This window comes from Polyodon spathula, chromosome 1 (assembly GCF_017654505.1).
Source record: "Polyodon spathula isolate WHYD16114869_AA chromosome 1, ASM1765450v1, whole genome shotgun sequence".
Lineage (NCBI taxonomy): Eukaryota > Metazoa > Chordata > Actinopteri > Acipenseriformes > Polyodontidae > Polyodon > Polyodon spathula.
The window spans coordinates 92832834-92859565 of record NC_054534.1 but is presented as its reverse complement, the minus strand read 5'-3'; the positions used below and the strand labels follow the sequence as shown (position 1 = coordinate 92859565).

The 26732-nt window shown below is 36.3% G+C and overlaps 1 protein-coding gene across 2 annotated transcripts in view; it reads right to left on the bottom strand.

Moving 5' to 3' along the window:
- Positions 1 to 17107, bottom strand: part of LOC121324353 (Kv channel-interacting protein 4) — a 357785-nt gene extending 340678 nt beyond the window's left edge. The window contains exon 1 of one of the 2 annotated variants that reach the window (XM_041266111.1): positions 16750 to 17107. In XM_041266111.1, coding sequence (XP_041122045.1) covers positions 16750 to 16810 — 61 coding nt within the window. In that variant the 5' untranslated portion in view covers positions 16811 to 17107. Of the gene's footprint in view, positions 1 to 16640 lie in introns of both variants that reach the window. The other variant, XM_041266106.1, reaches the window with a different exon arrangement.
- Positions 17108 to 26732: the final 9625 nt, after the last annotated feature.

Here is a 26732-nt window from a genome sequence, read left to right as displayed (position 1 = left end):
ACAGCAAATAGATGTAGATTTATTTAAGAACCAGAGGTCACATTAACGCAAAATTCTGCGTCGTAGAAGCAAAATAAATCCATTGGATGGAAAAATATTTTGTATTTCGTTCAGTAAACGCAGACATGCATATTCTTGGTAATGTATTACACTACAGCAATGACCGTAAAATACTTGCTTGTTAAAAAAATATAATAATAATAAAAAAAAAAAACTTCTGCAATATAATAGCATTGATTAAGGTACACTCTAGTCCTGTAGGTGGCAGCAGTAAGCCTCATATTTGGCTTTGCCAGCGATATTAAGAATATTTACTTTTAGGCCCTGTCCACACTACATAACAGATCTCGAGAACCGTACTGAAAAACGTTTTATTTAATCCAGCTCAAACTTTAGCGTCCACAATGAAGCACCATTTCATGTTTAGTCAGGCGTAATGCATACACACTAATGCTATCAGAATAGCTTGGTTACCGTTTCCTGCAGCGCAATGAACATTCGAAATTAATACGATAGTATCCCACCATGCACTGTATTTTATTTTAATATAATGTGTTAAGCCCCATATTAACAGAGGCCCATATTGCTAAGAAATAAAGCAAGTATTTTGGAAAAAGTAAATGTGAACACACACACACACAGACACAAGTAGGGCTTAATGTTTTTGGGTTGTATTTTTAATCAGGGGACAAATTTAGCTGATTCTGTTTCATAATTAAACTTAAGCTGTTAATTGCAAAACAATCTTTGCTTTTACCTTCATATCTTGTCTGAGCCTAATTCTGTTCTGTTTAATTTTATTTCAAACAGAGCTGACAAATTCCATAAATTGTTCATCCCCGATCCTACTTTTAACTCACATTTAATTTTTTCAAACGCCTAATTTAACGTTGTGCTTTTGTTATTTTCCGCACTAGTTTAACAGGAATGCCCTTACAGATTTGTTGAAGCATAAAAATGAATACCTAGTGCAGAGTGTACACTGACAGCAAGTCAGCTGTCAATCTGTTTTTTTGCTAAGCAGTCAACAGCTTCAGGGGATTCTCATGAAGATTGCTCATCTGCATCTCAGCGACCAAAACAGTTGCAAGCAGTAGTAATGCACAAAAACACAAACAAAAAATACGTTCTTATAGTTTTGAATGGGATATGAAGTATCCGTGGCTTGTTTATCAAGACGGCAAGATGTACTGTGTATGAAAGAGCTGCTGGGCAAAATAAAAAAAAACAAAAAAACATGCAAGGATGTTCAGTTTTTCAAGAATGTTTGCTTAAGAGACAGTGATGCTGTTGCTGTTATTGGAATGCAGAAAAATATGAAAACACATAGATGAAGGCAACAGTGCTTAGAATCCTGTTGTCATGTGAACGGTCCACTTTTAGTCTCTATAACAAAGAAAAAAGTGTGTTTGTGTTATAATATGTGTATCTATACAGACAGATATGTTTTAAACTAATACATGCCACAGAGCTTAAGCAGTCATAAAAATGTACCAAAATGCACATCCCTGGAGTTTCTTTTCCTTTGTGTTAAAATGTACATTTGATGGATGTGACAAAAAAAATTTGTGCATGTTCGTTTCAGGAACGCATGAATAGAAAAGTTAGCGCGACCTCTCAGCAACAGTTATTGTACATGTCACGTGGGTTTTTTTAGACCCAATCAAAATGTTTGTGCCCATGCCAATATATATATATATATATATATATATATATATATATATATATATATATATATATATATATATATACTGAACAAAAATATAAATGCAAAATGTAAAGTGTTGGTCCCATGTTTCATGAGCTGAAATAAAAGATCCCAGAAATTTTCCATACTCACAAAAAGCTTACTTCTCTCAAATTTGTTTACATCCCTGTTAGTGAGCATTTTACCATTGCCAAGATAATTCATCTACCTGACAGGTGTGGCATATCAAGAAACTGATTAAACAGCATGATCATTACACAGGTGTACCTTATGCTGGGGACAATAAAAGGCCACTCTATAATGAGCAGTTTTGTCACACAAGACATTACCACAGATGTCTCAAGTTTTGAGGGAGCGTGAAATTGGCATGCTGACTGTCCACCAAAGCTGTTGCCAGATAATTGAATGTTCATTTCTCTACCATAAACCGCCTCCAACATCGTTTTAGAGAATTTAGCAGTACGTCCAACCGGCCTCACAACCGCAGACCACGTGTAACCATGCCAGCCCAGGACCTCCACATCCGGCTTCTTCATCTGCGGGATCGTCTGAGACCAGCTACCCGGACAGCTGATGAAACTGTGGGTTTGCACAACCGAAGAATTTCTGCACAAACTGTCAGAAACCATCTCAGGAAAGTTCATCTGCGTGCTCGTCGTCCTCACCAGGGTCTTGACCTGACTGTAGTTCGGCATCGTAACCGACTTCAGGTGGCAAATGCTCACCTTAGATGGCCACTGGCAGGCTGGAGAAGTGTGCTCTTCATAGATGAATCCCTGGTTCAACTGTACCGGGCAGATGGCAGACAGCGTGTATGGTGATGACATCGTGTGGGCGAGCGGTTTTCTGATGTCAACGTTGTGAACAGAGTGCCCCACGGTGGCGGTGGGGTTATGGTATGGGTAGGCATAAGCTATGGACAACAAACACAATTGCATTTTATCGATGGCAATTTGAATGCACAGAGATACCGTGGCGAGATCCTGAGGCCCACTGTCGTGCCATTCATCTGCCGCCATTACCTCATGTTTCAGCATGATAATGCACGGACCCATGTCGCAAGGATCTGTACACAATTCCTGGAAGCTGAAAATGTCCCAGTTCTTCAGTGGCCTGCATACTCACCAGACATGTCACATAATTAGCATGTTTGGGATGCTGTGGATCGACGTGTACGACAGCATGTTCCAGTTCCTGCCAATATCCAGCAACTTCGCACAGCCATTGAAGAGGAGTGGGACAACATTCCAAGGGCCACAATCAACTCCATGCGAAGGAGATGTGTCGCGCTGCATGAGCCAAATGGTGGTCACACCAGATACTGACTGGTTTTCTGATCCACGCCCCTACCTTTTTTTTTTTTTTTTTTTTAAGGTATCTGTGATCAACAGATGCACATCTGTATTCCCAGTCATGTGAATTCCATAGATAGGTTTATTTCAATTGACTGATTTCCATATATGAACTGTAACTCAGTAAAATCTTTGAAATCGTTGCATGTTGTGTGTATATTTTTGTTCAGTGTATATATATATATATATATATATATATATATATATATATATATATATACACACACACACACACACACACACAAAGCAGCTATCTTTGGTTATTCCTTAAAACTATACAAATATTTGATAACTAGATAAAAAAAAAAGTGCATTTTATTTAATCACGTTTTGCTGAGTTTGCTCTGGCTGAGGAAGGAAGAGGTCAACTGGGGACATGAAATGGGAGGTGACAGATGAAGTTAACATCAATAAAAAGGAATGGATGGCTAAGGTAACTAAATTGGGCTGGGGGGAGTTATTTACGTTATTTGACGTAAATAACAGTTACTCTCATGCAATAAAAATCAGCTAAATCGCTATGCAGATTATTGAGAGGCAGTATACAGTATAATTTAAGGTATAACAGTTGATCTGGATCAAAACTTCTGTTTCAATGGAAGCAATAAGAATGCAGAAGAGTCAATGTATACTCCAGCTTAAAAACAGTTGTATAAAACAGCTTAGCCTGTTTAGAATTTCTATATAAATTTAAAAAATTTAAAAAAAAAACATAGCATCAAGGCCTTCACAACCTTTTCTTACTTCTGGGATAATTGTCAGCTTTAATAGTGTTAGGTATAATGATCTGATACAGTTTTAAAGATATCTGAGCTTGCAAATTCCATGTTCACCCCAGCACTATGAACTAATGGAAGCTGACAGCAAATTAATTTGAGTGAAGCCAATCCTGGTAAAGCTGCAGTCGTAATGTTGGATTTTGCCAGCCCTGGGAGTTGATGTCTGGCAGGTTGACTTCATGCTGGGGTTGATTTCCCTTCCCTTTTTCATTATCCATCTGCTCTTCTGCTGAAAAGTCAAGTCTGTTAGTTTATATGGTCTGTGAACCGGATGTTTACAATATCCTCTAAGATATCTTGAAAGATGGCAGCTATTGATGCATTGTTCTGGTTTTTATTAGCATGTTTTAGATTCTTACATATTGCTGTGAAAGAAAGTACTGGGGGAACACTTCACTAAAGTAACTAATACATTTATTGAATGCCTACTCCTACTGTAGGCATTAAAAAAAGTCATTTGAGAAAATATATATTTGACCATTACTGTTACTTTTGCAGAACACCGTTATTTATTTCATAATCAGAAAAAAAAAAACTTTTTGTTAATAACAGATAGGCCTTCTTTTCCCTTGCATCTTACTTATCACCTCAACACAGATTCAGGATGCCCAATCACAATACTCCCACAAACAGCAAAAATCATTTTTGGATACTTGGAATTGTAATTAAGAATTTAAAATAAAGTGGAAGTCAACATGAGATATCTTAAAATGCAATTTGGATATCTGAGTGGAAATGAAATGGACCTTTTTTTTTCATTTTTAAAGCACATGTGTTGCTAAAGAGGTACCATTAAAGAGACAAAATTTATTTATTTATTTATTTATGTATTTATTTATTTATTAGTTTTCATGGCCATTTTTTTTATTATTATTATTATTATTATTATTATTATTATTATTATTATTATTTTCTTGTGTTGATGACTATGTAATTTTGTACTTAAAAGGTGCACAGCTAAAGACGAGTTAATTCAACTGAACATAAAAGGAATTCCAAACTGACTCAATTGTTTGCTGACTTGTTATTTTAGTGATAGCAATTACAAATTAAAAGAATGCCAGCACTATATATATAGACTATATATATATATATATATCTATATATATATATATATATATATATATATATATATATATATATATATATATATATATATATATATATATATATATATATATATATAAACACTGTATCCCTCTCTGGTAAATAAAAACTGGAATAGACCCCTACATATACATTTATAGTAATTAATTTATTTTATTGCTCTGAAATAACATGAATGTGTTCCTTGCACACATTACGTTACAATTATAAATCTGTACAGTAGGCCTACAGTAGTAAAATCAAATGGTTACCTAGCACACTTTATTTTGCCTATAGATACTGGAAGCACACATAAACCATGCTGCTGCATTGTACACTTTACTGTACACTGAAAATGTACCTATGTAGAACAATGCACCATTCATTCACATTTATTTAGACCATGTACTATTTTATGTATTCTGATTGTCCAAATCAATACATGTACCAGGTATGCATTTTTGACCTGGATGGCCTTTTATACAGCACACACTTGCATTTAGAAATTGTCATTTCTGTTGCTCTACATGTCTGCTCCTGTGCCAGTCAGCTGATAGTAAATCTGACATTTCTCCTTTTGCGACTTTAGTTTCGTCAAAGGGATGAACTTCCCCCCTTGAATTCTCTCAGGATACCTTGTGTCTGAGTTGCAGGTATCCCAGGCACATCTTTTTGCCATTTTATAGGTATAGTTAATTAAAGGTATAGATAAGTAATTGAGAGCTCGGTTGGAACGAAAACCAGCAGCCACAGGGGGTCCCCAGGACCGAGTTTGAGAAGCCCTGCCAGAGATTTTTGCCAAGGAATTTCAATAACACTGACAAATGTTTTATGATATTTTAGTAGTAGTAGTTTAGATAGTGGCGGATTTGCGAACTCACATAAGCATCCTCACAGAGATTCTTAATTAAAGAGTGGTATCACTTAATGTAAATGCTTAGTTCTTTAGCACTGGAGGCAAGACTGGCAAATCAATAAACCGCTTATGGTATACTGGAATAAAATGGTACAATGACTAATTCGATGAGATTTCTTATAAGAAAATATGCTTCTTAGTTAATTACTGAACTTGAAACAAATAGATTTGTTTAGTTACCCAGTGAGTGGCAAGTGACAAGACAAGAACAGAGTGTTAGAGGTCACTACATTCAGAATAAAGACAACATTGGAAAGAGCTGACCCCAGAGCAATCTAATAACGCCACACATAAAACATTGCAGGATTGATGTTCTTTTATTGATTTTCTTTGTTTTTTTTTTATGGATTCTCACTGGGTCTTTACTGCAGTTTGAGCTTTGTTGGCCAACTCACTCTTGTAAATGAGAACTTGTTCTCAGCTGGTTTAGTACTGGATAATAAATGAAAGCCATGAATAAGCAGCGTTCAAAGACCTGGAAACAAATATTGGAAAAAAAAAAATAATCAATCACAAGAATTTATACTTCAGAGTGCAGCATAGAGAACTTGCCATTATATAAACTCACATTAAGCTTCTTTTCTGAGAAATGTAATAAAACATTTCGACAGGGATTCATTTTCCCCCACTGTAATAACTTTGCACATTCATATTATTCACTTTGCCACAGATTGTATTTCAACTTTATGTTAGTTTAAGGTATTTTTCAATCACATTAAACCCCCACGATATCCCCTTCACTGGGGATTGCATTCCCTGTCGAAGGATAATAAGACTGCATAAAATTAGTAATTCTACCACTCCAGTGTATATTTATTTTTAAAGGTTGATTGGACATTTGGCTCAGTCACTTGTGACTTTTTAGTGTGAAATATAATGGTAACAGCTTTGAAGTTAATTCGTCAGAGCTACTATTATAGACCATTTGTTATAGACCATTTGTTTGGGATGAGTTTAAAATTTAGAATGTGTAGGGTACAGCCACTATGTTCGGATCAACTTTCAAATGGGGAGGGGTGTAAAGTCAGTTTTGTGGAGTATCTACCAAGCAATATAGTATTGTCTGTTGTAAAGAAATTAAAAATAATAATAATAAACCAAGCTCTGTAATGGCACAGAAAAATAATGAGAATGTATTTCCCTTCTGGCAACAACACAATAAATGATATGCATCATTGAATCAACAATCAGTGACACTAATGACAACTGGATGTTTTCATTTTCAGTGATGCGGCTTGATCCTTATACCAGCTAGAATAGATGGTACCTTAAATATAGTAGGTGACTTAATATACTGAATATTCCCACAAGCAATGTCAACTATGTGTCACAATTTCAGTCTATTCTGCCATTCTTCCATTGTTATCCTTTCTATCTTGTTTGGAAGGCTCTCATGGGGGAATACTCACCACTGTAATAAATGTGGCAAAGTTCCATTGTGACCAGTAATGCAGTACCTTAGCTAAGAGAGAATAATTAGTGGTCATACCCCTCTTTTTACACAATCTCTCTGCCATTCACTCTGCCAAACAGAATAGGTCAATATGCCAGACACACCTGTTTTTACTCCAATATACAACTCATATACATGGTCAATGTATTCAAACACAAAAAAGTAGATAAATCACACTACATAAAAAATTAAATAAATAAATCAATAAATAAATCACTAATTACACCGACACAATTTTTGTTCCTGGGTAGTAAGTGTTATTTCCTAATTGCTTATGCCTCAAAAGTATAGAAAATGGCTAGTATTCCCCACAAACTTTGCTTTTGTGACCAGGACAGCGATTTAAAATATCACTATTTCCAATGGGAAAACGGGCAAACGTGTGTCTTTTCGTTCACATAAAGTCAGAAAAAAACAACATATGAATCCAAATTAACATGTATTTATACTAAAGTAATACAAAAATGACTACAAAAGATTTAGAAGTGAGTAGTTTTTCGAGATTTACGATTATACTGTAAATACAGTATAATCGTAAATCTCGAAAAACTACTCACTTAGGTTCCTGCTGGATTCATATGTTGATTTTTTCTGACTTTATGTGAACGAAAAGACACACATTTGCCCGTTTTCCCATTGGAAATAGTGATATTTTGAAATATCACTGTCCTGGTCACAAAAGCAAAGTTTGTGGGGAATAATAGCCATTTTCTATACTTTTGAGGCATAAGCAATTAGGAAATAACACTTACTACCCAGGAACAAAAATTGTGTTACATAGTGTTATCTTAAGCTGATGATGAACCCAGAAACATTATCTCTGTTTTATGCTAATTCAGAAGATCATTTGGTGCATCCATTTTAATGTCAGAAAGACAAAGAAGACAGTACACCTACAGCCAAAGAGTGGAATCGGGTATGACAGACAGCTGACTGTTGTCAGCATAACAATGAAAGTTAACTCCATGGCACTGAATAATATTCCCGAAAGCAACTTCAGAAATGGATGCTACTAAACCCCCTAAGGAAACAATTTCCTGTTTGAAAGACATAAAGAGAGCCAGTTCAAGATAGCACCAAAGTGAACACAGTCTTTAAGTCTATAAGACTATAGTAGGCCCTGTATATTTTAGCATATAAATATTTTAAAAGGGAGATTCTAAATCAGTAATTGATGTCAGGTGTTTTTCAAGGCTCTTAAATGTCTTTTCCAAGGCTCTACAGTTCTTAAAGAGCGGTGGAAACCCTTTTAGTAAGATTACATTTTATATACTGTCATCTTTTTAGATGCATTTGTACAGTATAACTACCCTTAGCTGCCATTGCAATATACTATTGTTGCTCATAAATACAGTAATCTGGCGTGTGTCCGCCCATCACATAACTGTCGACCATTTATCTCCTCTTCAGCAACGTTAGTTTATTACTGAACAGAGAAGATTAGTTCAGAGTTGCGTACACTGTGGTGTATGTACTCCGTGTGCTGTCATTGCTTGTAGTGTCATGTGAGCTGTTCAGTGTGTTGATATGTAAATAAATCCTGGTAGCCTGCGGGGGGTATCAACTTCAACCTCCGTCTCGATCTTCTGCCTGTCACTCAGCAGCGAATCCAAGCAACCAAATGGCAGACGGCTACTCTGACACAAGCATTAATACCCTGTATCTTTCTAAACAAGGGATTTAGGGCAGCTCTATAATAAAAGCTGAATCTCAAAACAATAATTGTGTGAATATAGTAATTGTTACAGCTGTGTATAATGGCATTTAAAACAGGATTAATTTGTTCAGCTTTTTATGTCCGTCCTTCCTCTGGTCCCGCCACATTCGGATACACAACGGATTACTGTACTACTAATAATAATATAAAAGTTTTAAAACTTGGACAGCTTCACTATAGCATTCTTATTGATTATTCATGAATAAAGTAGACAGTGCTCCAGATACGTTTTTGGTTCAATGAGTAATTTACTCTCCAATTTAAACACTGCATGCGTAAACTGTATTTTGGGTCAGTAAAATGCAACATTACCTTGAAGTCACATGTACTTCCAATAAATAAAGTTGTGACGGTGGATGAATTCACTGTACTGAAAAGTTCACCTCCCGCCAGCAGAGGGAACAGGAGGCACCACCAGGAGGCTGGTGGAGGGGAATGATGTGCACCTGACTCCAATCCAAGGTAATGGATAGGGGCGGAGCTAAGATGTACAAAAGGGGCAGCCTCTCCACTGGTCAGGGCAGTGTTCCTGATCAGGCAGTGGGTAAGCAAGTCACACTCTTCCAAAAGGAATGATTTAATTCACCTTTCTTTTGTTCCACTGTTAGACTAAGCAAGTGTTTGTACAGAAGAACTTTAATGTTCTAATATTGAACACTGACATCTCAAGTTCTGAAAGCTGCCATGCATGAGATTATCCAAGTAGGCTATTAAATAAGTGACGTCATATTTAATATAAACCGCTCTATTAAACAATGATTGCTAAGAAACGTAAATGAAACAAAAATATTTGAAAATTTCAGCGAACCAAGGAACTGTAACTTTTCATCACTGCTTTCCTATTAATTTACCAAAGAAGTAATAGTAGCTATTATCTATTGTATCGGTCAAGAGAAACGCAGTAAGCACACACCAGTGCACATAATTAAAAACTCTATTTACTACTATATAACTAAGTCTAAGATGCCACAGGCATTTGTATTATTTTTTTTTTAAACGGTATTGTAAAGATGTTGCCGTCTCTTCGAGTTCATAGTGTTGTAGGGATTTTGGTTTTATGTGTTCAAAAATTTAAATTGTTTATCATTAAAAAAAAGCCCCCTAGAAGCCGTTTAACTTTGCAATGGTGTCATACCCCACCTTAACATTTCTTTTTTCCTTTCTGTTCGTTGCTGTTACCATGCAGTCCAAAAAAAGAACATCTGCAGGCGCCGTCTCCTCACACTCTGCTGAGAGATCAGTGGGCGGGCACTGCATGTCTTAAAACGCACTGGATTGGCTATTGCTAGATAACACTTTGCTTCCTAACTCGGGGCGGTTTTCAACCTTTTTTTGAAACTGTACCCCTTCTGTCGGGAGGTTTCAGCTAAAGTACCCTTTACAATTCGCTCAATGAATGGTACCACAGTTGCAATAAAAGGCAGAATAATCTGGTTACCACATTTCTTTTTTTTCCCATTTATTTACTATATAATTTTACACAACAGTCTGGGACTGATAAATTGCTGAGACAGGAAAACTAACAGTAGGCTTCATTCTGAAAACTTGGATGCAAAGAATTAAAAGGTGTTATTTAGGAATCTTTTGATTTTTATTAGGTAAAGTCATTATAAATAATACAAAACAGTCTGCACTGTAAATGTTTATCATGTTACTATTTACTTCCCACCTCAGCATAATTGTGTGTTTCGTTAAAATGTTTACAATATAAAAACTTTGACCTCAAGAAAAAACTATACTTAATTACTAACTAAAAATGATCCAAAAGGGCTCTGTATAACTTTACAGTGCCTCTCAAAAGTATTCACCCCCCCTTGGACTTTTCCACATTTTATTGTGTTACAACATAGAATCAAAATGGATTTAATTAGTAGTTTTTGCTGCTGATCAACACAAAAAAGTCCATAATGTCAAAGTGAAAAATAGAATCTACTAATTGTTTTAAATGAATTACAACTACAAAACAGCTATCACACATGACCCATTGGTAAGCGATTGAAGGAGTCTTTATTGCCTGCAGCTGCAACCTTGTTTCCCTTCCAGGTCAATATGTTCCTGCCACGGAATCTCGCCTTCTTCCAAGCTGACGGATTTCCCGACCCAGGGAATGAGCTGTCAGGCCAGCCCATCCAAAGACTTCCATTTTAGCTACTTAGCACCCTCACAGTTCGAGAAGGAGAGTTATAACCAGAACTCATTATATTTCTGTCACACCGTGGTATATTTTTTTGACAGTTATAATATCATCAGAATTTGACACCATGACATCCCTTGTTCACTGCTGCATTCAGAGTGTCCTAGCACCAGAACCGGGCTGTTAATGTTGTTTTTGTTTTCTGTAGATCTTCCTTTCTCAGTCTCTTGTACTCTCCTTTACCAAGTAAACAGGCATGCGTCAAATAAACGATAGTATTTCTTCTTGATCGCCTTGTTATAGCAATATAAACCATCCAGACTCTTTCCAAAGAATATTGTACTTATTATATAGATTTACCTTCCAAAAATCTGTTTGACAGATAGGTAAATTGGTAGGTTAGGTTGAGGGGGACTAAGACAGCGCAGAGAAATCTTGAAGATCAAAAATCCAGTTGCTTTTTTTTACCAGTCACAAACATGCATTTCAACTTTACTTTTCTTTTTTTGGTTTTACTTATTATTGAAAAAACAGACATACTAGTTATGTGTTTCTGGCAATTTCCAAGCAGCCTACAACAGCCTAAAAATGATTTTGCCTTGAACTTGAGCAATTGCTAACCCTCCAAAAACTTTGCAAGGTGCAAACCATTGCAGAAGCAAGTAATTAAGAGCTGATAAAACCACACACCTTCAGAGACCTGTCATTGGCCTTAGGATGCCCGCTGTGGTACACTTCCTGATGTGGCAATGCTTGGCTCTTGTTGAGGACAGGCAGGAAACCTTTGGAGAAGGGCAAGACGGAGATGACCCTGCATAATCAAACCCAGGGTCCCTTTGTTTGGGATGCCGGTGGTAAGGGGTTATTGCGTTCATCCGCAGGTCATTCTAGTCCTAATAGCTCAACTGATTTTTGTGCTCCACAAATCTCATACAGTGCCTAATACTCTCTATACTCCTAACCCACCTCACCTCTGGGCTGTAAGTGCGGACGCTAAACAGCCCGATGCACAGGCGGCGCTCATTGCAATCTTCAATATCAATTTGACCGCCTATCCTTACATCAGCCCCCTAATATCAATCAGCCTAAAACAATCCAGTCCAAAGTATAACCTACAAACTTCAAGTATTTGTGTTTAGAGTCTGTTGGGATGAATTACATTTAGTTTAATGTTCATTAAACTTTCCTAGACTGTTGGGAATAACCTAATAACAACCTAGATCAGAACAGTTTAATTATTATTATTTCCAAATGGTCTATGAACTGGCTAAATCAGCACTGCCTGGAGAATCTACATAAAGCTTAAAGCATTGAAATTGTATCTGTACTATATAAAAACTATAATCTGTACTAATGTTAACAGTATGATAAGACAGAAAGTTTTAAATGTTTCATCTCTTAGATCTTGTTTTTTTGTATTATTATTTCACCATCAGATGCCCTTGATGGAATTAAGCATTATAATGCACTGCAGCCCCCCCATATCTATTCTAAAACGTACAGTAGCTTGGTTTTCTTTAACCCAATTAGAACTCAATGATGAACTCTTGATGAGCAATATTTATTATCAGCCACCTTAAATAAATAAAGCAGTGCACTATAATCTTATTATTGCATGGCTAATGTTGTTTAGGGTCCTCTTTTTGAACCTGCGTCAAACTACTGCTATCACTCACAATTTACTGGCCAGTATAATAACAGGCAGTAAAAAAAAGTAAGTGGATGGGGAATGGAACTTTTTTTTTTCCAAATTCTAATGCAAATGAATTATCGTAACTGTTACACACTACCAGCAGGTTTAAAAACTGCTGTTACAACAGAAATGTTCAATCTATGGTTTAGGTTAAAATGTCATTTTTTCTTGCATCTTAGACAATATTTTTGTTTTTTGTTTATATTATTTTATATATATATATATATATATATATATATATATATATATATATATATATATATCTATCTATCTATCTATCTATCTATATATATATATATATATATATATATATATATATATATATATATATATATATATATAGATATATAGATAGATATAGATAGATAGATATTATTCACTGATTATACAGTGCTCCCTCGCTATAAGGCTCTTTGTTATAACTCCTTGGATATAATGCTCCAACAGCATGTCCTCCAATTCCCTATACTAGTGATTCATGCAATATTTCTACAGTAAATACAGTACCTGTGTTCAAACTGTAAACAAATTCAGTCTAACTTCCGTTTCTCTATCTTTTTTGATACAGTATCTGAACTGAAGAAAAAAGCTGCGCTGACACTTTAAAACACAGGCATCTTCATCAGCATTTCTTTTATAACTAAATAAATATTAGGCCTGTTACGTGGTCATCTTTCCTAATGTATTTACTTTTTTGCTGCGAGAGGAGCTGCAGCTTTCTCCGGGAAATGAGTCACTTCAGCTTCGCTTCAGCCCTTCTCCAGCCGGACCTGGGGCAAGCCTGTTCCCTCTTCCCCTCGCCCGACCCTCTCTCCTTCACACACTCAGTTTGCTTGTCTGTCGCTTCGAAGTGAACTCCCGACCACCATTTAGCCAGGGTATTTATAGTTTTAAAACTGATAATTAAAATGATCCACGAGTGGGAATGTTACCCTTTTATTTTTTTTGGTAAAAAAAATAAATAAATACAGCGTTGATTACATGCTGCTTTATGTATGGTTAATTCAAGGAGTTACTTTATTTTTTATTGTAGTCGGATGTGTGTTGTTATTTGTCCAGCAGCGTCCCCCACCCCCTCCCCCGTTTATAACGCTCCGATTATGTGTCCTCGGAGAGCAGTGTGTGTGTGTGTGTGTGTCTATATATATATATATATATATATATATATATATATATATATATATATATACACACACACACACACACACACACACACACACACACACACACACACACACACACACATATATATATATATATATATATATATATATATATATATATATATATATATATATATATGAATTATATATATATATATAAAGTACCAACATCATTAGGAAGCAACTGGATCAGTTTAGTGCTAGGAATTTTATAAGCACACCTTAGGGCATTACAAGATGAAAGTTACTGAGTCTAAAAAGGCATTAAAAACACATCTAGATATCACCCCCACAATGTTTAATGTATAGTACAAACACTTAGTGAAGCTTTGTGATGGACTGGTGGATAAACTGTAATTCAATCATTAACAGCCAATGTTTATACCATAATGTGTAAAAATACAATGGATAAATGAATAATTCAGATTAGGATAGAAACTATAGATTTAAAGACATGAATTACCAAATGCAATGAATTGAAATACTTAATCATGAGTGAAAATCTTTTTTTTATGACATTCTGTTCACATTATAATTGGTCTTATCATTCATTATTCTTTTAAATTAAAGACAATATTTATGATAGATTATAACATTGTGCAGCTGCAGTTTCAGTCATGGTAAGATCACTTAATAAAACACAAAAATGTTAATGAATGTGTTATTACAGGAAATTACTGTACAGAGAATGTACCATGAATAGACCTTCACTCTGAAAATTAAAATAAACAAGTACTAAACGATTTAAAAGAAATAAGCAAAGGAATAACATGATTTTTATGGCAACTGCTCCTTGAAATTAAGTAGACTCTGCTACCTTTATGGTTTTCAAATGATGCTATAAATAAAAAAAAACGTCCTTAAATGAATTACTTCTGAACACAGTATCACATACACACTGATGTCAAGGGTAACAACCAGCATGCTGTTCCATCAGGATAATCTAAATGTCTGCGGCATTCATCTATTTCAGAGCCATGGTCTCATATCAACTGTAACATGACAACTTGCAATGAGCTAACCAACGCCTACAATAACTGATTAAAAATATATATATTTTACTTAACTGTGAATCCAAAGTACGCCTGAAATTATGGTGTGAAACACTCGTTTTGTAAAAGTATGTCAACCTGGTTCTGTGAAACTAAACATAAAACAATATCAATCCTGGTTCTGTGAAACTATTCTAGTTCTGTGAAACTAAGCACAAAACATCGTTCAACCTGGTTCTGCGAAACTAACCTATTTATGTGAAACCAAGCACAAAACAATATGTCAACCTGGTTCTCCGAAACTAGCCTGGTTCTGTGAAACTAAGCACAAAATAATATTCAAGCAACACTTTAACTGAATAGCTATTTGATTACAGAGATGCGTTTCATATAACTGCTTTTAATGATCGCAATGCATTTGTCAACGTTGGATTGTGTTCAGCCTCTGGTATGAAGTAATATCTAATGTGTATGCATTTGAGTTTATTACAAAAGTATATTCAGTGAAATCTGTCAAACTTTTAAGCAGTTTATTCAGTTTTTTTGTTTTTTCTTTCAAAAAGATGGAGAGCAGGTACATGTTCTCGTGAATATTGAAATTGAATAAAAAGTACATAAGGCGAATTAATCTGTGTACACTTCCACAACAACAGTGATAAAGTCTTATAAGGCAATTAAAATGGCCACTAATAGTGTAGCAGATAATGTCTTCTCAAAATCATCCACTACCACATCTGACTTACTGATCAAATTCCAGCCACTGCATGTTGATAGTTTGTGTACAAAAATGTCCCTGAATGTACCTGGTCAGGCTTATACACCAGATCACCCTACCAAACTCCCTTTTCAGTATTAGAAGTGATAAAATTGATTAATTGGAACATTGGAATAGAACTGTGAGGGAGCTCTAAAATACTATTGAAATTAAACAATATATTTGACAAGTGTTCTGCATATAAAGTAAATCATACTTAAAGACATCCCAGGGGTTCATATGATTGCTGCTGTTAAAGACCATATTGGAAAATTTACCAGGTCTTTCATTGAATTTATTAGAACTGTCTCTGGTGCCATCTGTTTTCAGGTTTACAGAGATCCAAACAAGCCCTTTCTGTAAGACTAGTTATACCTTAATAATATTTTATTTCATAAATGACGAACAGGAAGATGATGTTCATATCTGTACTAGTACTAGCATATAAGTTAACATCTAACAGATAAGTACATTGCTAGTATAGCACTCCTTTAGCAATACATAAATATATAAGATACTGCAACAGTATAAGGACGTGGACTTGAACTTAAAACACAATACTGTCAGGAAGGAAATTCTTTAACATATAAAATTGCAAGCTGCTACATTATCAAAGGTCGAAACAGAAGGCTGACATCTGGACAATCAATTTAGAAATAAAACACGTGTATGAAGCGTAAAAAAACAGATACAACACATATTTACACCAATAATTGTTTTCATGTAATATACCTAATTAACCATCCACGAGGCACTGGGAAATACAATGTAATAATCTGTGTAATTCTGACGTGCTATATTATTTTGGAAACAGAAAGACAAAACAAAAGTACTTAAATGACATTAAACAGCGCGCAAACATTCATAACAAAACATTTGGAAATGTTTCTGACCTGTATTCATCATGCAACATCTCCCAAGCTTGCTCTAATAGTTTTAATGCGATCTTGACAACGGCGTGCTTCCTTTAAATAAATAAAGACATGCTCTTTTTTGTCCTACCGCCTGTAGAACCAGTTTCTTCCAGCCGAGCAGAGATGCTTTCCACCCTTCTTACATCCATGATCAATTGTTCCTTGTTCTTAGTTTTATATATGAATAATATTTGTCTTTATTTTTTGTATACCAGTAGCGACTGTATCAGAGAGTATGTGACTGTCGTACTGTAAACTCTCTTTCAGAGCTCCCCCCCTGGAGTGAACACTACTGTACAGCTCTGCGCGCGACCTACTCGATGGATGCTGGCGAGTAAGTGAAGATCAGATGATCAGTGGGTAAGAAGAAAACAGATGCAGGGGAAAAAAATACACCTGCTGAATTTAAACCTGGCGGGAACTTGACATGTTGAAATGCTATCAAACTGAATTCCCTTCATGTAACAGTGCCTAATGGTGTTATCGTATGACTTTCACTGTAGGAATAAAAGTAACCCACAATTTGGTGAAGTCGTGTGCTCAGCACTGAGCTCTTCGCTAAAAGTGTGAAAGCGCTGTTCACCGAGTGCATTAACATAGCACACTATATGGCCAAAAGGAGCAATGTCCAGTCTTAACCTGGAAGAATGTATACAGCCTCGTTCAGGTCGCATATGTTGCACGGATTTTTTTTTTTTTTATTTATTATTTATTGGTTCAGTCTGTATGGGCTTAACAAATCAGCAATGTAATGCAACAGTTAATCTATACTGGTATTGCGAAAGCTGGACATTAAAACCTAGACGCTTAAGGAGCTCGCATTTATTCTGTGCGTGTGAAGCCACCTGGTTTGTGCGTCACGATCTGTAAACACAGCTAATCAAATCCCAGATTATGTGAGCTAACATTTATTCACCGGTACCCCCTCGCTTCAATAAACAACAGTACAAAGATGGTATGAACAATTAAGAAACGTACTGAGAATCTTGTCCACACTATAGGTTAGGTGAGGTAACGCATTCATGCGCAGGTAAGTGTTTTCTTGCAGATGGCCATGATATTATGTTCTGGTTATCTGGTTAGGTAAAGCAGTAGGGTAACACTGGCTGGAGCCTGAAAAATGACATTATATCCTTAAAGTTGATATAAAATTTGATACTCATACTAGTCTCTGCACAAAATGTACTTTAATCCAATATATTTTTTATCATGGTTTTCTGTTGCACATGTTCAGGGGTTGGTAGACAAAAACCAGAAACACCTGCAATAGCAAAAACCACCTGCAATAATTAATTATGTTTTGGGTACCGTATAGCCAAAAATCAATTTAAGGCAAGTCTGCTAATTATTCCTGAAGGATGTGAGACCAGTGTTTATCCACTTTAATTATTTCAAGGAAGCTGTATGTAGAAATATATTATCCAGTAATATCCAGTGTCGTCATTGTGAAAATCAGTTCACTCTACCAACTGAATGCTTACTCAGGTCATGCCTTCCCTCCACTCCCCATCTGGCCGTGCCCGCTCCTTCGCTTCCTTAGCCCGTCTGTGGTGGTACCAGCTACCAGAGAACTTCAGGAATTCTCTGTCTCTCACTGCCTTCCGCTACCTCCTCAAGACCAAGCTGTTTAGACTGCACTTGTAGATCTCTAGCTCTACCCCTCTTACTACAATGCACTGTATTCACCTGACCTACGTGGATCCTCAGCTGATGCACTATCCTTGCACTATTGCAATGGTAATATGTAATTGTATACACTGCTGTGCAAAAGTCTTAGACATGTTGCATTTTTCTACTCCGATGCATTATGAGCATCAACAATTTACTTAAAGCCTCCACTATTGTTTTCTAACATTATAACAACTTGGACTTGCATAAAGAAGGAAAAACATCGAGTGAAATAGCCGTAGCACTCGATTTTCAAGGTGTGGTATCTAAAGCATAATCAACAAGTACAGAAAAACATCATCTGTAATTGACAAACCCAGGACTGGAAGACCCAAAAAGCTGTCTAACAAGCATGAGCAATACTTGAAGATAATAGCCTTAAGGAATAGAAAGAAGACAAGCGTTGAATTGACAACAGATCTGACAGAAGGCACAGGTGTCGTTGTCCCTCCATCAACAGTCCAAAGCACCTTTGACCATTGTAAAATAGTCTAATGTATGTGTTCTTGTGCATATTTTAGCCTTTTAGTTTTGTTTACTTACTGTAAACTATACTGTATTTAAATATTAATTTTCCATTGTAACCCTGTACTGCTCTGTAACACCTGTAAATCACATTAGATAAAGGTGTCTGTATCCCTATAATATATCCCTTCTATCAACCATCTAAAATCTGTTGAATCTTCTGTCTTGTCTTTGGTCTTGCACCTGTTGTCCTGAAAGAGGTTCACCATCACAGAAGGTGAAAGGTCATTGAAATATCTGGGCCTTGGCATCAACCTTCACACACCCTGAAATGGTACTGGGCTACACTACATCAAACATAGCTTTTTAACAAACAAAATATAAAAAAATTAATAATCTTAACAATATCTTAAGTACCGGTTATTGTATAGTTTTTAGTATAAATACATGTATTTTTTATTTCCTTCCTGGTTTTGGTCCCCATTTTTTAAACCACTGCGTAGATGTAGCTGTTTGGGAATTAATGAAGTTGTTCATCCATGTGTGTAACTCAAAAACAAAAAATGCATTCTTTTGCACTTGTGAATTACCCGAAATTAATGACTGATTTAATTTGTACATTATATAAAACACAGAAACAGAACAGAGATTATCAGCAATTCAGAAATGATATTCTGTATACCAAGTCAACATTTTAAAGGCGGCAATGCATTAAAGATGTGTTTTGTTGCAGATGGCACAATAGCATTATGGTTTGGCTACCCGACTAGGGGAGCTAGTGGTGGGTGTGTTACTGAATGGGACAGGCAGTTTTGAAATGTGAAACTGAAAAGATACCAAAGTAAATTCCCATTTTCACATTGCTAAGCTTTGTTTTGAATATAATTTGCCACAACTGTCACTGAATTAATTATGTTACTTTATTGAACTGAAGTTATTGGGGGAAGTTATACCCCTGCCTTGGGGTATTATAGAGTATTGGATTTAAACACATATTTAAAATAATAACTAATATATGGATACCATGATTTTTTTAATACTGTACACAAAGCTGGCTAAATGAACATCAGCTCCCTAATGCTGATTTCATTCAAGTCTCGTGTCTGACTCTTCACTGCCTGTTGAATGATTCACGGGGCGTGTGTTGAGGCTCTAAGGATAGAATAGAGGCAGCAGAAACAAGCTTGTTAGTGGGACAGAGGCGGACAAAGAGAGCCCGGACTTAGGATAGAAAGTGAGCCGATGGCCCAGACTTAGAGGTGGACTTGAAGTGGCCCGGACTTGAAATTAGGATAGGAAGAGGTCCCCGACCGAAGAGTCGCCTTTATGTAGGACCGGGCTTGGTCGAAGGCTGAAGCCTCGAGGACCTGAAAACACATAAAAGGGCTTTGACTCGGCAGAGGCGCCTCTTGGGGCGAAGGAAAGTCAGATGAATCAGGACCTGAAAGGACAGATAGAAAAGGGTTCCCTGACTGATTTGGTGCTGCCTTCTGACGAGGTGAGGCACAGGCCTCTGAAGCCAGAAGCAGAGAGGCACTTGGCAGGGAACCTGCAACAGAGAGAGATGGGTTAGACTGGGACTCGGCACTGAGAGCGTATAGTGGGCCACATCCCGAGGGAAATAGAACAGAGCCTCGGGTGGCAAGGTAAGATTAACGCATGAACTGTGACAGGATAGTGTGGCAGGGAGTCCCCTTTGACTCACAGGTGAGAACCCCCCAGAGCGAGGGCAAAGTGTGTAAGATTGTGCCTTAAATAGAGAGTTAATAACGATAGACATTAATTAAGCAGCCCCAACGCCTGTTCCCTGAATCTCGCACAAATGCTAACATTTACTGTATGTCAAAGCCAGTTTTCTTTATTGTGTTTTTTGTTTTCTTGATCTCCTATGAATGAGTCTCTAAAACTGAACAGCATTTGAAGTGCTTGGAATTTTTCAAATACTAAGGAATGTAATTTATATGAACGTTGTAACTCTTTTTTCAGTTTTTAAGTGTAATGGGTTGTCTCTGCCTCCAGATATAGGGGTGCAAAGTATAGCACCAGAGAGCCTCTGCTCACCCACGTAACCAAAGATCTCTGTACTGTAAATCACAGCAAAGTAAAGGGCATAAATTGCATCTTCTTTATTTGAACATTTAATTTAGACTGTGCAGCTAAATAAATATCAACAATAAGATGGCAACATTGTTCAAGTATGTTTTATTTTATGTAATGGATTCACTTTCCCTGTGTTATATCAGGGTAATTAGACAAAGTAGTGTTTCGGTGGTGTGATTGTATGTTGCTTTCTATTTCTTCATGCCAGAATTTATAGCGTCCTGTTTAATGTGGAAAAAAATCTATTGCTCGATTACCTTTTTGTCAGAGGGCCAAGTTGGTAGTTTAGAAAACATTTTAATTAAATACTTAAAAATGTAGTAGTTTATTGCAATTGGAAACTAATTAAAAGAAACAATGATATTAAAGACAAATTCTTGATGATTTTCTTTTTCTTTTTTTTACTAATTTAAATTTTAATTTACTTCTTCTCTAACAGAGGTTATCTCCATAACAAAAAAAGTCCTGCAGGATTTCTGTAAAGGAGTCTGTAAAGGAGTTAAAAAGGAGTCAAACAAAAATAACAGATATGGTATACCAAAGCTTAAATGACTGGCAGCATACAGAAAACTGTAAATTATAGGGAACAAATTGTTAGGCAAACATATTAAAGTCATCCCAGATGCATTTTAGACAGCAACCGTCCTACAACCAATCATATTAGCGATTTTACATTACAACTTACATGGTATCCTCACTTAAGAAAATGTGTAATGGCTTGGCATTGCAATTAAGAAAATGTGTAATGACTTGGCATTGCAATTAAGTAAATGTATAATGGCTTGGCCCATGAATTGAATGGAAAGGCAAAGGACTACACATGTGTTACTTGCTAAACATTTTTGACAACATATAGCCTATATTTATATACATATTGAGGGTAGAATGACTACTTATTTAACGAATAGTCAAGGTAAACATAGTCGACTGTCTTTTTTTTTTTTCTAGTAGTGACTACAATATACCAGTATTATTGAGTTCAACAAATTCTTTAATAGATGCTTAATCCACTCTGGGCTTGTAATTTTCTGGAACTTTGTTTTGTTTATTTAGCAGCAAGCTGATATTAAACCCCATGGGCTGTATTCTGATCACTGCGCAATGGGGCCCCAAATAGAAAATTGACCACTGCATTAAAAGACCTGCTGAAACCAGATTTATTTAGTGGCTCAATGAGGAACTTTAAGAAGTGAACACACTATAAAAAGCAAAGTAGTCCTAAGTAGTAACTTCTTGCACTTGGACTGAAATAGAAAGAGGAAATCAAAGAAAGAAAAAGAAAAGAAAAATAACCTAAGTCAAAAAATGACAAAACTTAAGAAACTAAAAACATTATTTGTAAATTAATAATAAACAAATATATGAATTTAAAAAAATGCTATTTTGCAGATACAATGGAGTACTAGATATATTTTTACGAGTACTGTGGCAATTTATTTTCATGGCAATTATTACAAGTGAAAATATTTATGTACAGTATATGGAGCACCGCATAACAGGAGTGCCACTTTTGTATCTGTATGTGTACATCTGTCCTTTCTTTCCATGGCTGTTGCTAGTGCTGTGTTTGTGTGTGTGTGTGTATCATGTGCAACATGACCTGAAACAAGATATTGATTTCTGTCTTGCAGTTAAAATAATAATAATAATAATAATAATAATAATAATAATAATAATAATAATAATAATAAAAAGCAAAAATAAGTGTGATTCCTCCACCGGGACCCAGCTCTGCTGCACACCGCTGTTGAGTTGAATCCGCCGGCTTGTTTGGTGCGTTGGTAAAAATAAATAAATAAATAAATAAATAAATAAATAAATAATCGGTTACCCACATTGCCGTGGTAACTGTTCTTTCTACCCTCACAGCTTTGCTGTTGTGTGCGCGTGTGTTTTTTATTTTCTTTACTGCCTCCTCAGTCAAGCACAAGGCACCCAGAACCGGGCAGACTCTAGCTGTGGGTCTGGACCCTGAACAGGACTGTCTGTCCGCCTTAGGGCTCTCAGATGCAGTCGTTAGTACACTGCAGAATGATATGGCTTCCTCCATATAGAGAACTATATACTTACAAGTGAAGGTATTTTCTAAGTAGGTCATGACCCCATCTACTGCTAGAGGCGGGCAGGTCCCCCTCTACGCTGAAAGTGTACCTGGCAGCTATATCTGCATGCCACGTCCCCATAGACTCAGCATTCCAGGCGTCCATATTTCTAGCAAACCATTTTCTAAAGGGTGCTCGGCGGCTGCGTTCTCCTAGAAAGGATGTTCTGGAGTCTAGATGTGGTATTGGAGGCTCTCACTAAGGCCCTGTTTGAGCCTATACATTCCATAGAGCTGAAATAGCTCTCTATGAAGGCATCATTTCTATTAGCCATCACACCTGCTAAGTGGATGAGTGAGCTACAGTCTCTGTCTGTGTACAGTTCCTGTATACATATTTGGGACAACGGGAACTGGTTATCGTTACATACAAACCCTGCATTCCTACCTAAAGTGATAACGGCTTTCCACTTGAACCAATCCATGGAATTAAAAGCTTTTCATCCTTCTCCTTTTGATTCAGAGGAGGATAGGAGACTGAATTCCCTCTGCCCAGTGTTGATGTTGAGAGGTTATGTAGAAAGGACGAGAGCGCAGCGTCAGTCTGACCAGCTCGTCTGCCATGGTGAAAGGACCCTGGGTCAAGCCCTCTCAAAGCAGCAACTGTCCCACTGGATTGTGAACACAGCTGCTTATACTAATGTCGGCCTAACCCCACCTGGGAGGGTGTCCGTGCGCTCTACCAGAGGTGTGGCTACATTATGGGCCCATTTCGAGGTGCATCATTGACTGATATTTCTACTACTGCTAGCTGGGCTACTCCGCATACATTCACCAGGTTCTACCCAATCAATGTGGTAGATCCCTCAAAGCCTTCATTAAGCACAAGGATCCTTGAGGTTGTACACTCACACCATCAACACTGGTTGGCGGTAGCGAGACATCCCTCGTATGCTGTCCGCTCACACTCCCTTGCAACGGCTTTGATATACTGCCCCAAAAATATTGGTTGGTGGTCGTCTTCTCTTTCAGGGAACCAGGCGTATGGTAAGTAACCAAACATTTTTGTCAGTCAACCTAAACAATGAAAAAAATATTGAAAGAAAGCTTAGTAAAACTATATTTACCATTCTCAAAGGAACTGATGAAGATTAAGAAGGGCATAATTTTAGAAAACCTGTTATTTCTTATTGTTAAACAAAGATGTACTACATTTGTCATACTTAAGTGAAAGCACAGACTTGTCTGTTTTGTTATTGTTAGGTTTCCAATTGTTACTTGGCCAACATGACTACAGTATTTTCACTTAGTGTAAATAACACTTACTACGTTATTGGTGCTTACCATTTTTTTGGTGCATTGGCAAAATTGGGTGAAACTAACATTAGGAACCCTATGCTTTTGATATTCTGTTAATATTTAACCAAAAGAAAAAAAAAACACCTTCTGACATAAACCTCACAATAGGCCTATGACAAGGTAACGGCCGGAAGGAGACTTAGAGACCTGGAAACTGCAGTAAAAAGGGCCAACACACACTTTAACAAACAATAATACAAAAATTTAGGCTGGGCTTTCCCCTTCACCACTAACGCAAGTTGCAAGTTGCAACGACACTGACTTACACTCACCAACTCCTCCCTCCAGTGGAGCCCTGGGTTCGTCTTTTATGTTATGTGGAGCTCCCAGTCAGCACCAGTTATTCTATTTGGGAGCAGCCACACTCACAAATGTTTTTGGCAGGGACAAGAATTAACCCCATCCCTGCCAATCACCACAAAAACACACCAAGACACTGCACTTTATTTGCAAGCAGGGCTCTCATCCTGCCAAGGCCATACATTATCGTAAAAAAACATGCTGTTGTATTTCTTAACATTGTTTTCATTTTCATATTACAAACTGCTACATTTTTTAAGAAATACTGAACAAATAAAATAACCTATTGGTCATAATACTGTATATCATAACAAAAATAGAGTCTGGGACTGGTAATACTTCCCAAAACAATATTAAAAATATTATTATGTGATAATATATTCTGACCCACATGTTATCCTGTTATTTTACACAATATATGCATATGTGTGTGTGTACACATATATATATATATATATGTGTGTGTGTATATATATATATATATATATATTATAGGATACTATAGAAAGTCTACACCCCCTTGAACTTTTTTCACATTTTGTTGTGTCAGTAACTCAGCGTTTCATGCATTTAAATTTAACACCATGCTCCACATTGTTAAATACTTATGCAATTGAGATTAATCAGTTTTTCTCTGCAAATCTTATTTGTTTATATTTATGCATTATTTTAACTTGATCAATGTGGAGTAATTTGTGTAGATTCTACATGTAAAGTTTAATTAGAAAGAGAAGTGGAGTACGCTCAGGAGCCAACAAATTTGAAAACTTTGAAGGGGGGGTTAATAATTCTGCAAACCACTATATACTTACTGACTTATTTTCAAATTAGATAAAGAACAATGAAGACATTGAACAGGCACTTTGTTGAAACATTTTCCCAGCGTAACATTTCTTTTAGAACCGCATTACTGAAGATATTATGATTTCATGATTATACTGTAGACGAAATGTAGAATTACACTCTGTTATCTAAAAATCATCTGCTCTTATTGCTGTTGTTGCCAGAACAAGAATCACGTGCACCTTATTATTAACCGCTACCCCACCCCTATGGTTAGGACAAAGAAAGACGCATTTAGAAATAATATATATAAAAACACAAATGTTGCATTAGCAGCCATCTCTAACTGCTGTAGGTTGTCACCATGGTTGCTACCTGCAGACATGTTGATTCAGCAAAGGGGTCTAGAAACCGCATCATTTCATAACAATCTCCAGTAAAGAAAATAAATGCTTTGAAATGAAATCAACAAAAAGATAAATATCTTACCCTTGCAAGTTGGACATTTTTAAAAGGCATGCTTCATTGCAAAGATACAAGTTGTTTAGCTTGCTATATCAAAAGAACCAGAGCCCTAAAGGGAGAACTGTCACCATACATGTTTTCATTCTCAGCTTGTGCTGTCAAGATATAGAAGAACAAAGGTCCAACTAAAAAAAAGCATGCAAACTACACTCTGTATCAGCTTTTTATATAATTTCACTTCTATTCATCTGCTCAAAATGAATGCCAGATAAAGCAAACATCTGTGAAGTACTGGTAGCTATAAATAATCTAGGATGAGACTTTCTTTAAAAGTAAGGACCTATAATTAAATTACAGCAACAACAGAGAGCTGTTCAAAGCATTAGTAGCTGCTGGGATGCCAAAGTAATGTCCCTGCATCTCCAACTGAGATTACTTCCATAATGCATCTTTTTTAAACAGAATAAACTCCACACAGCAAACCTTATTGCTTGGTCAGCAAAAAAGAAAACCAGTACACACAATTTTTATTGTTATTTATTTATTTATTTATTTATTTATTATGTCTTAGCAGACACCCTTACTCAGGGCAAAATACATAAAGAATTACAGTACAATTAAAAGTAAGATACAAAATACAATGACTTTAGTCCTAATAAGAGAAAATACAACACAGTACAATTTAATAATAATAATAATAATAATAATAATAATAATAATAATAATAATAATAATAATACACCTTTATTTATATAGCGCAATTCAATTACAATTCAAAGCACTTTACATGGGCCCCGTTATGTCTGGCAAAAACCAATCACTACATTCCACAGTAAGAACCTCACACCAAAGGTCAAGCATGGTGGTGGTGGTAGTGTCATGATTTGGGG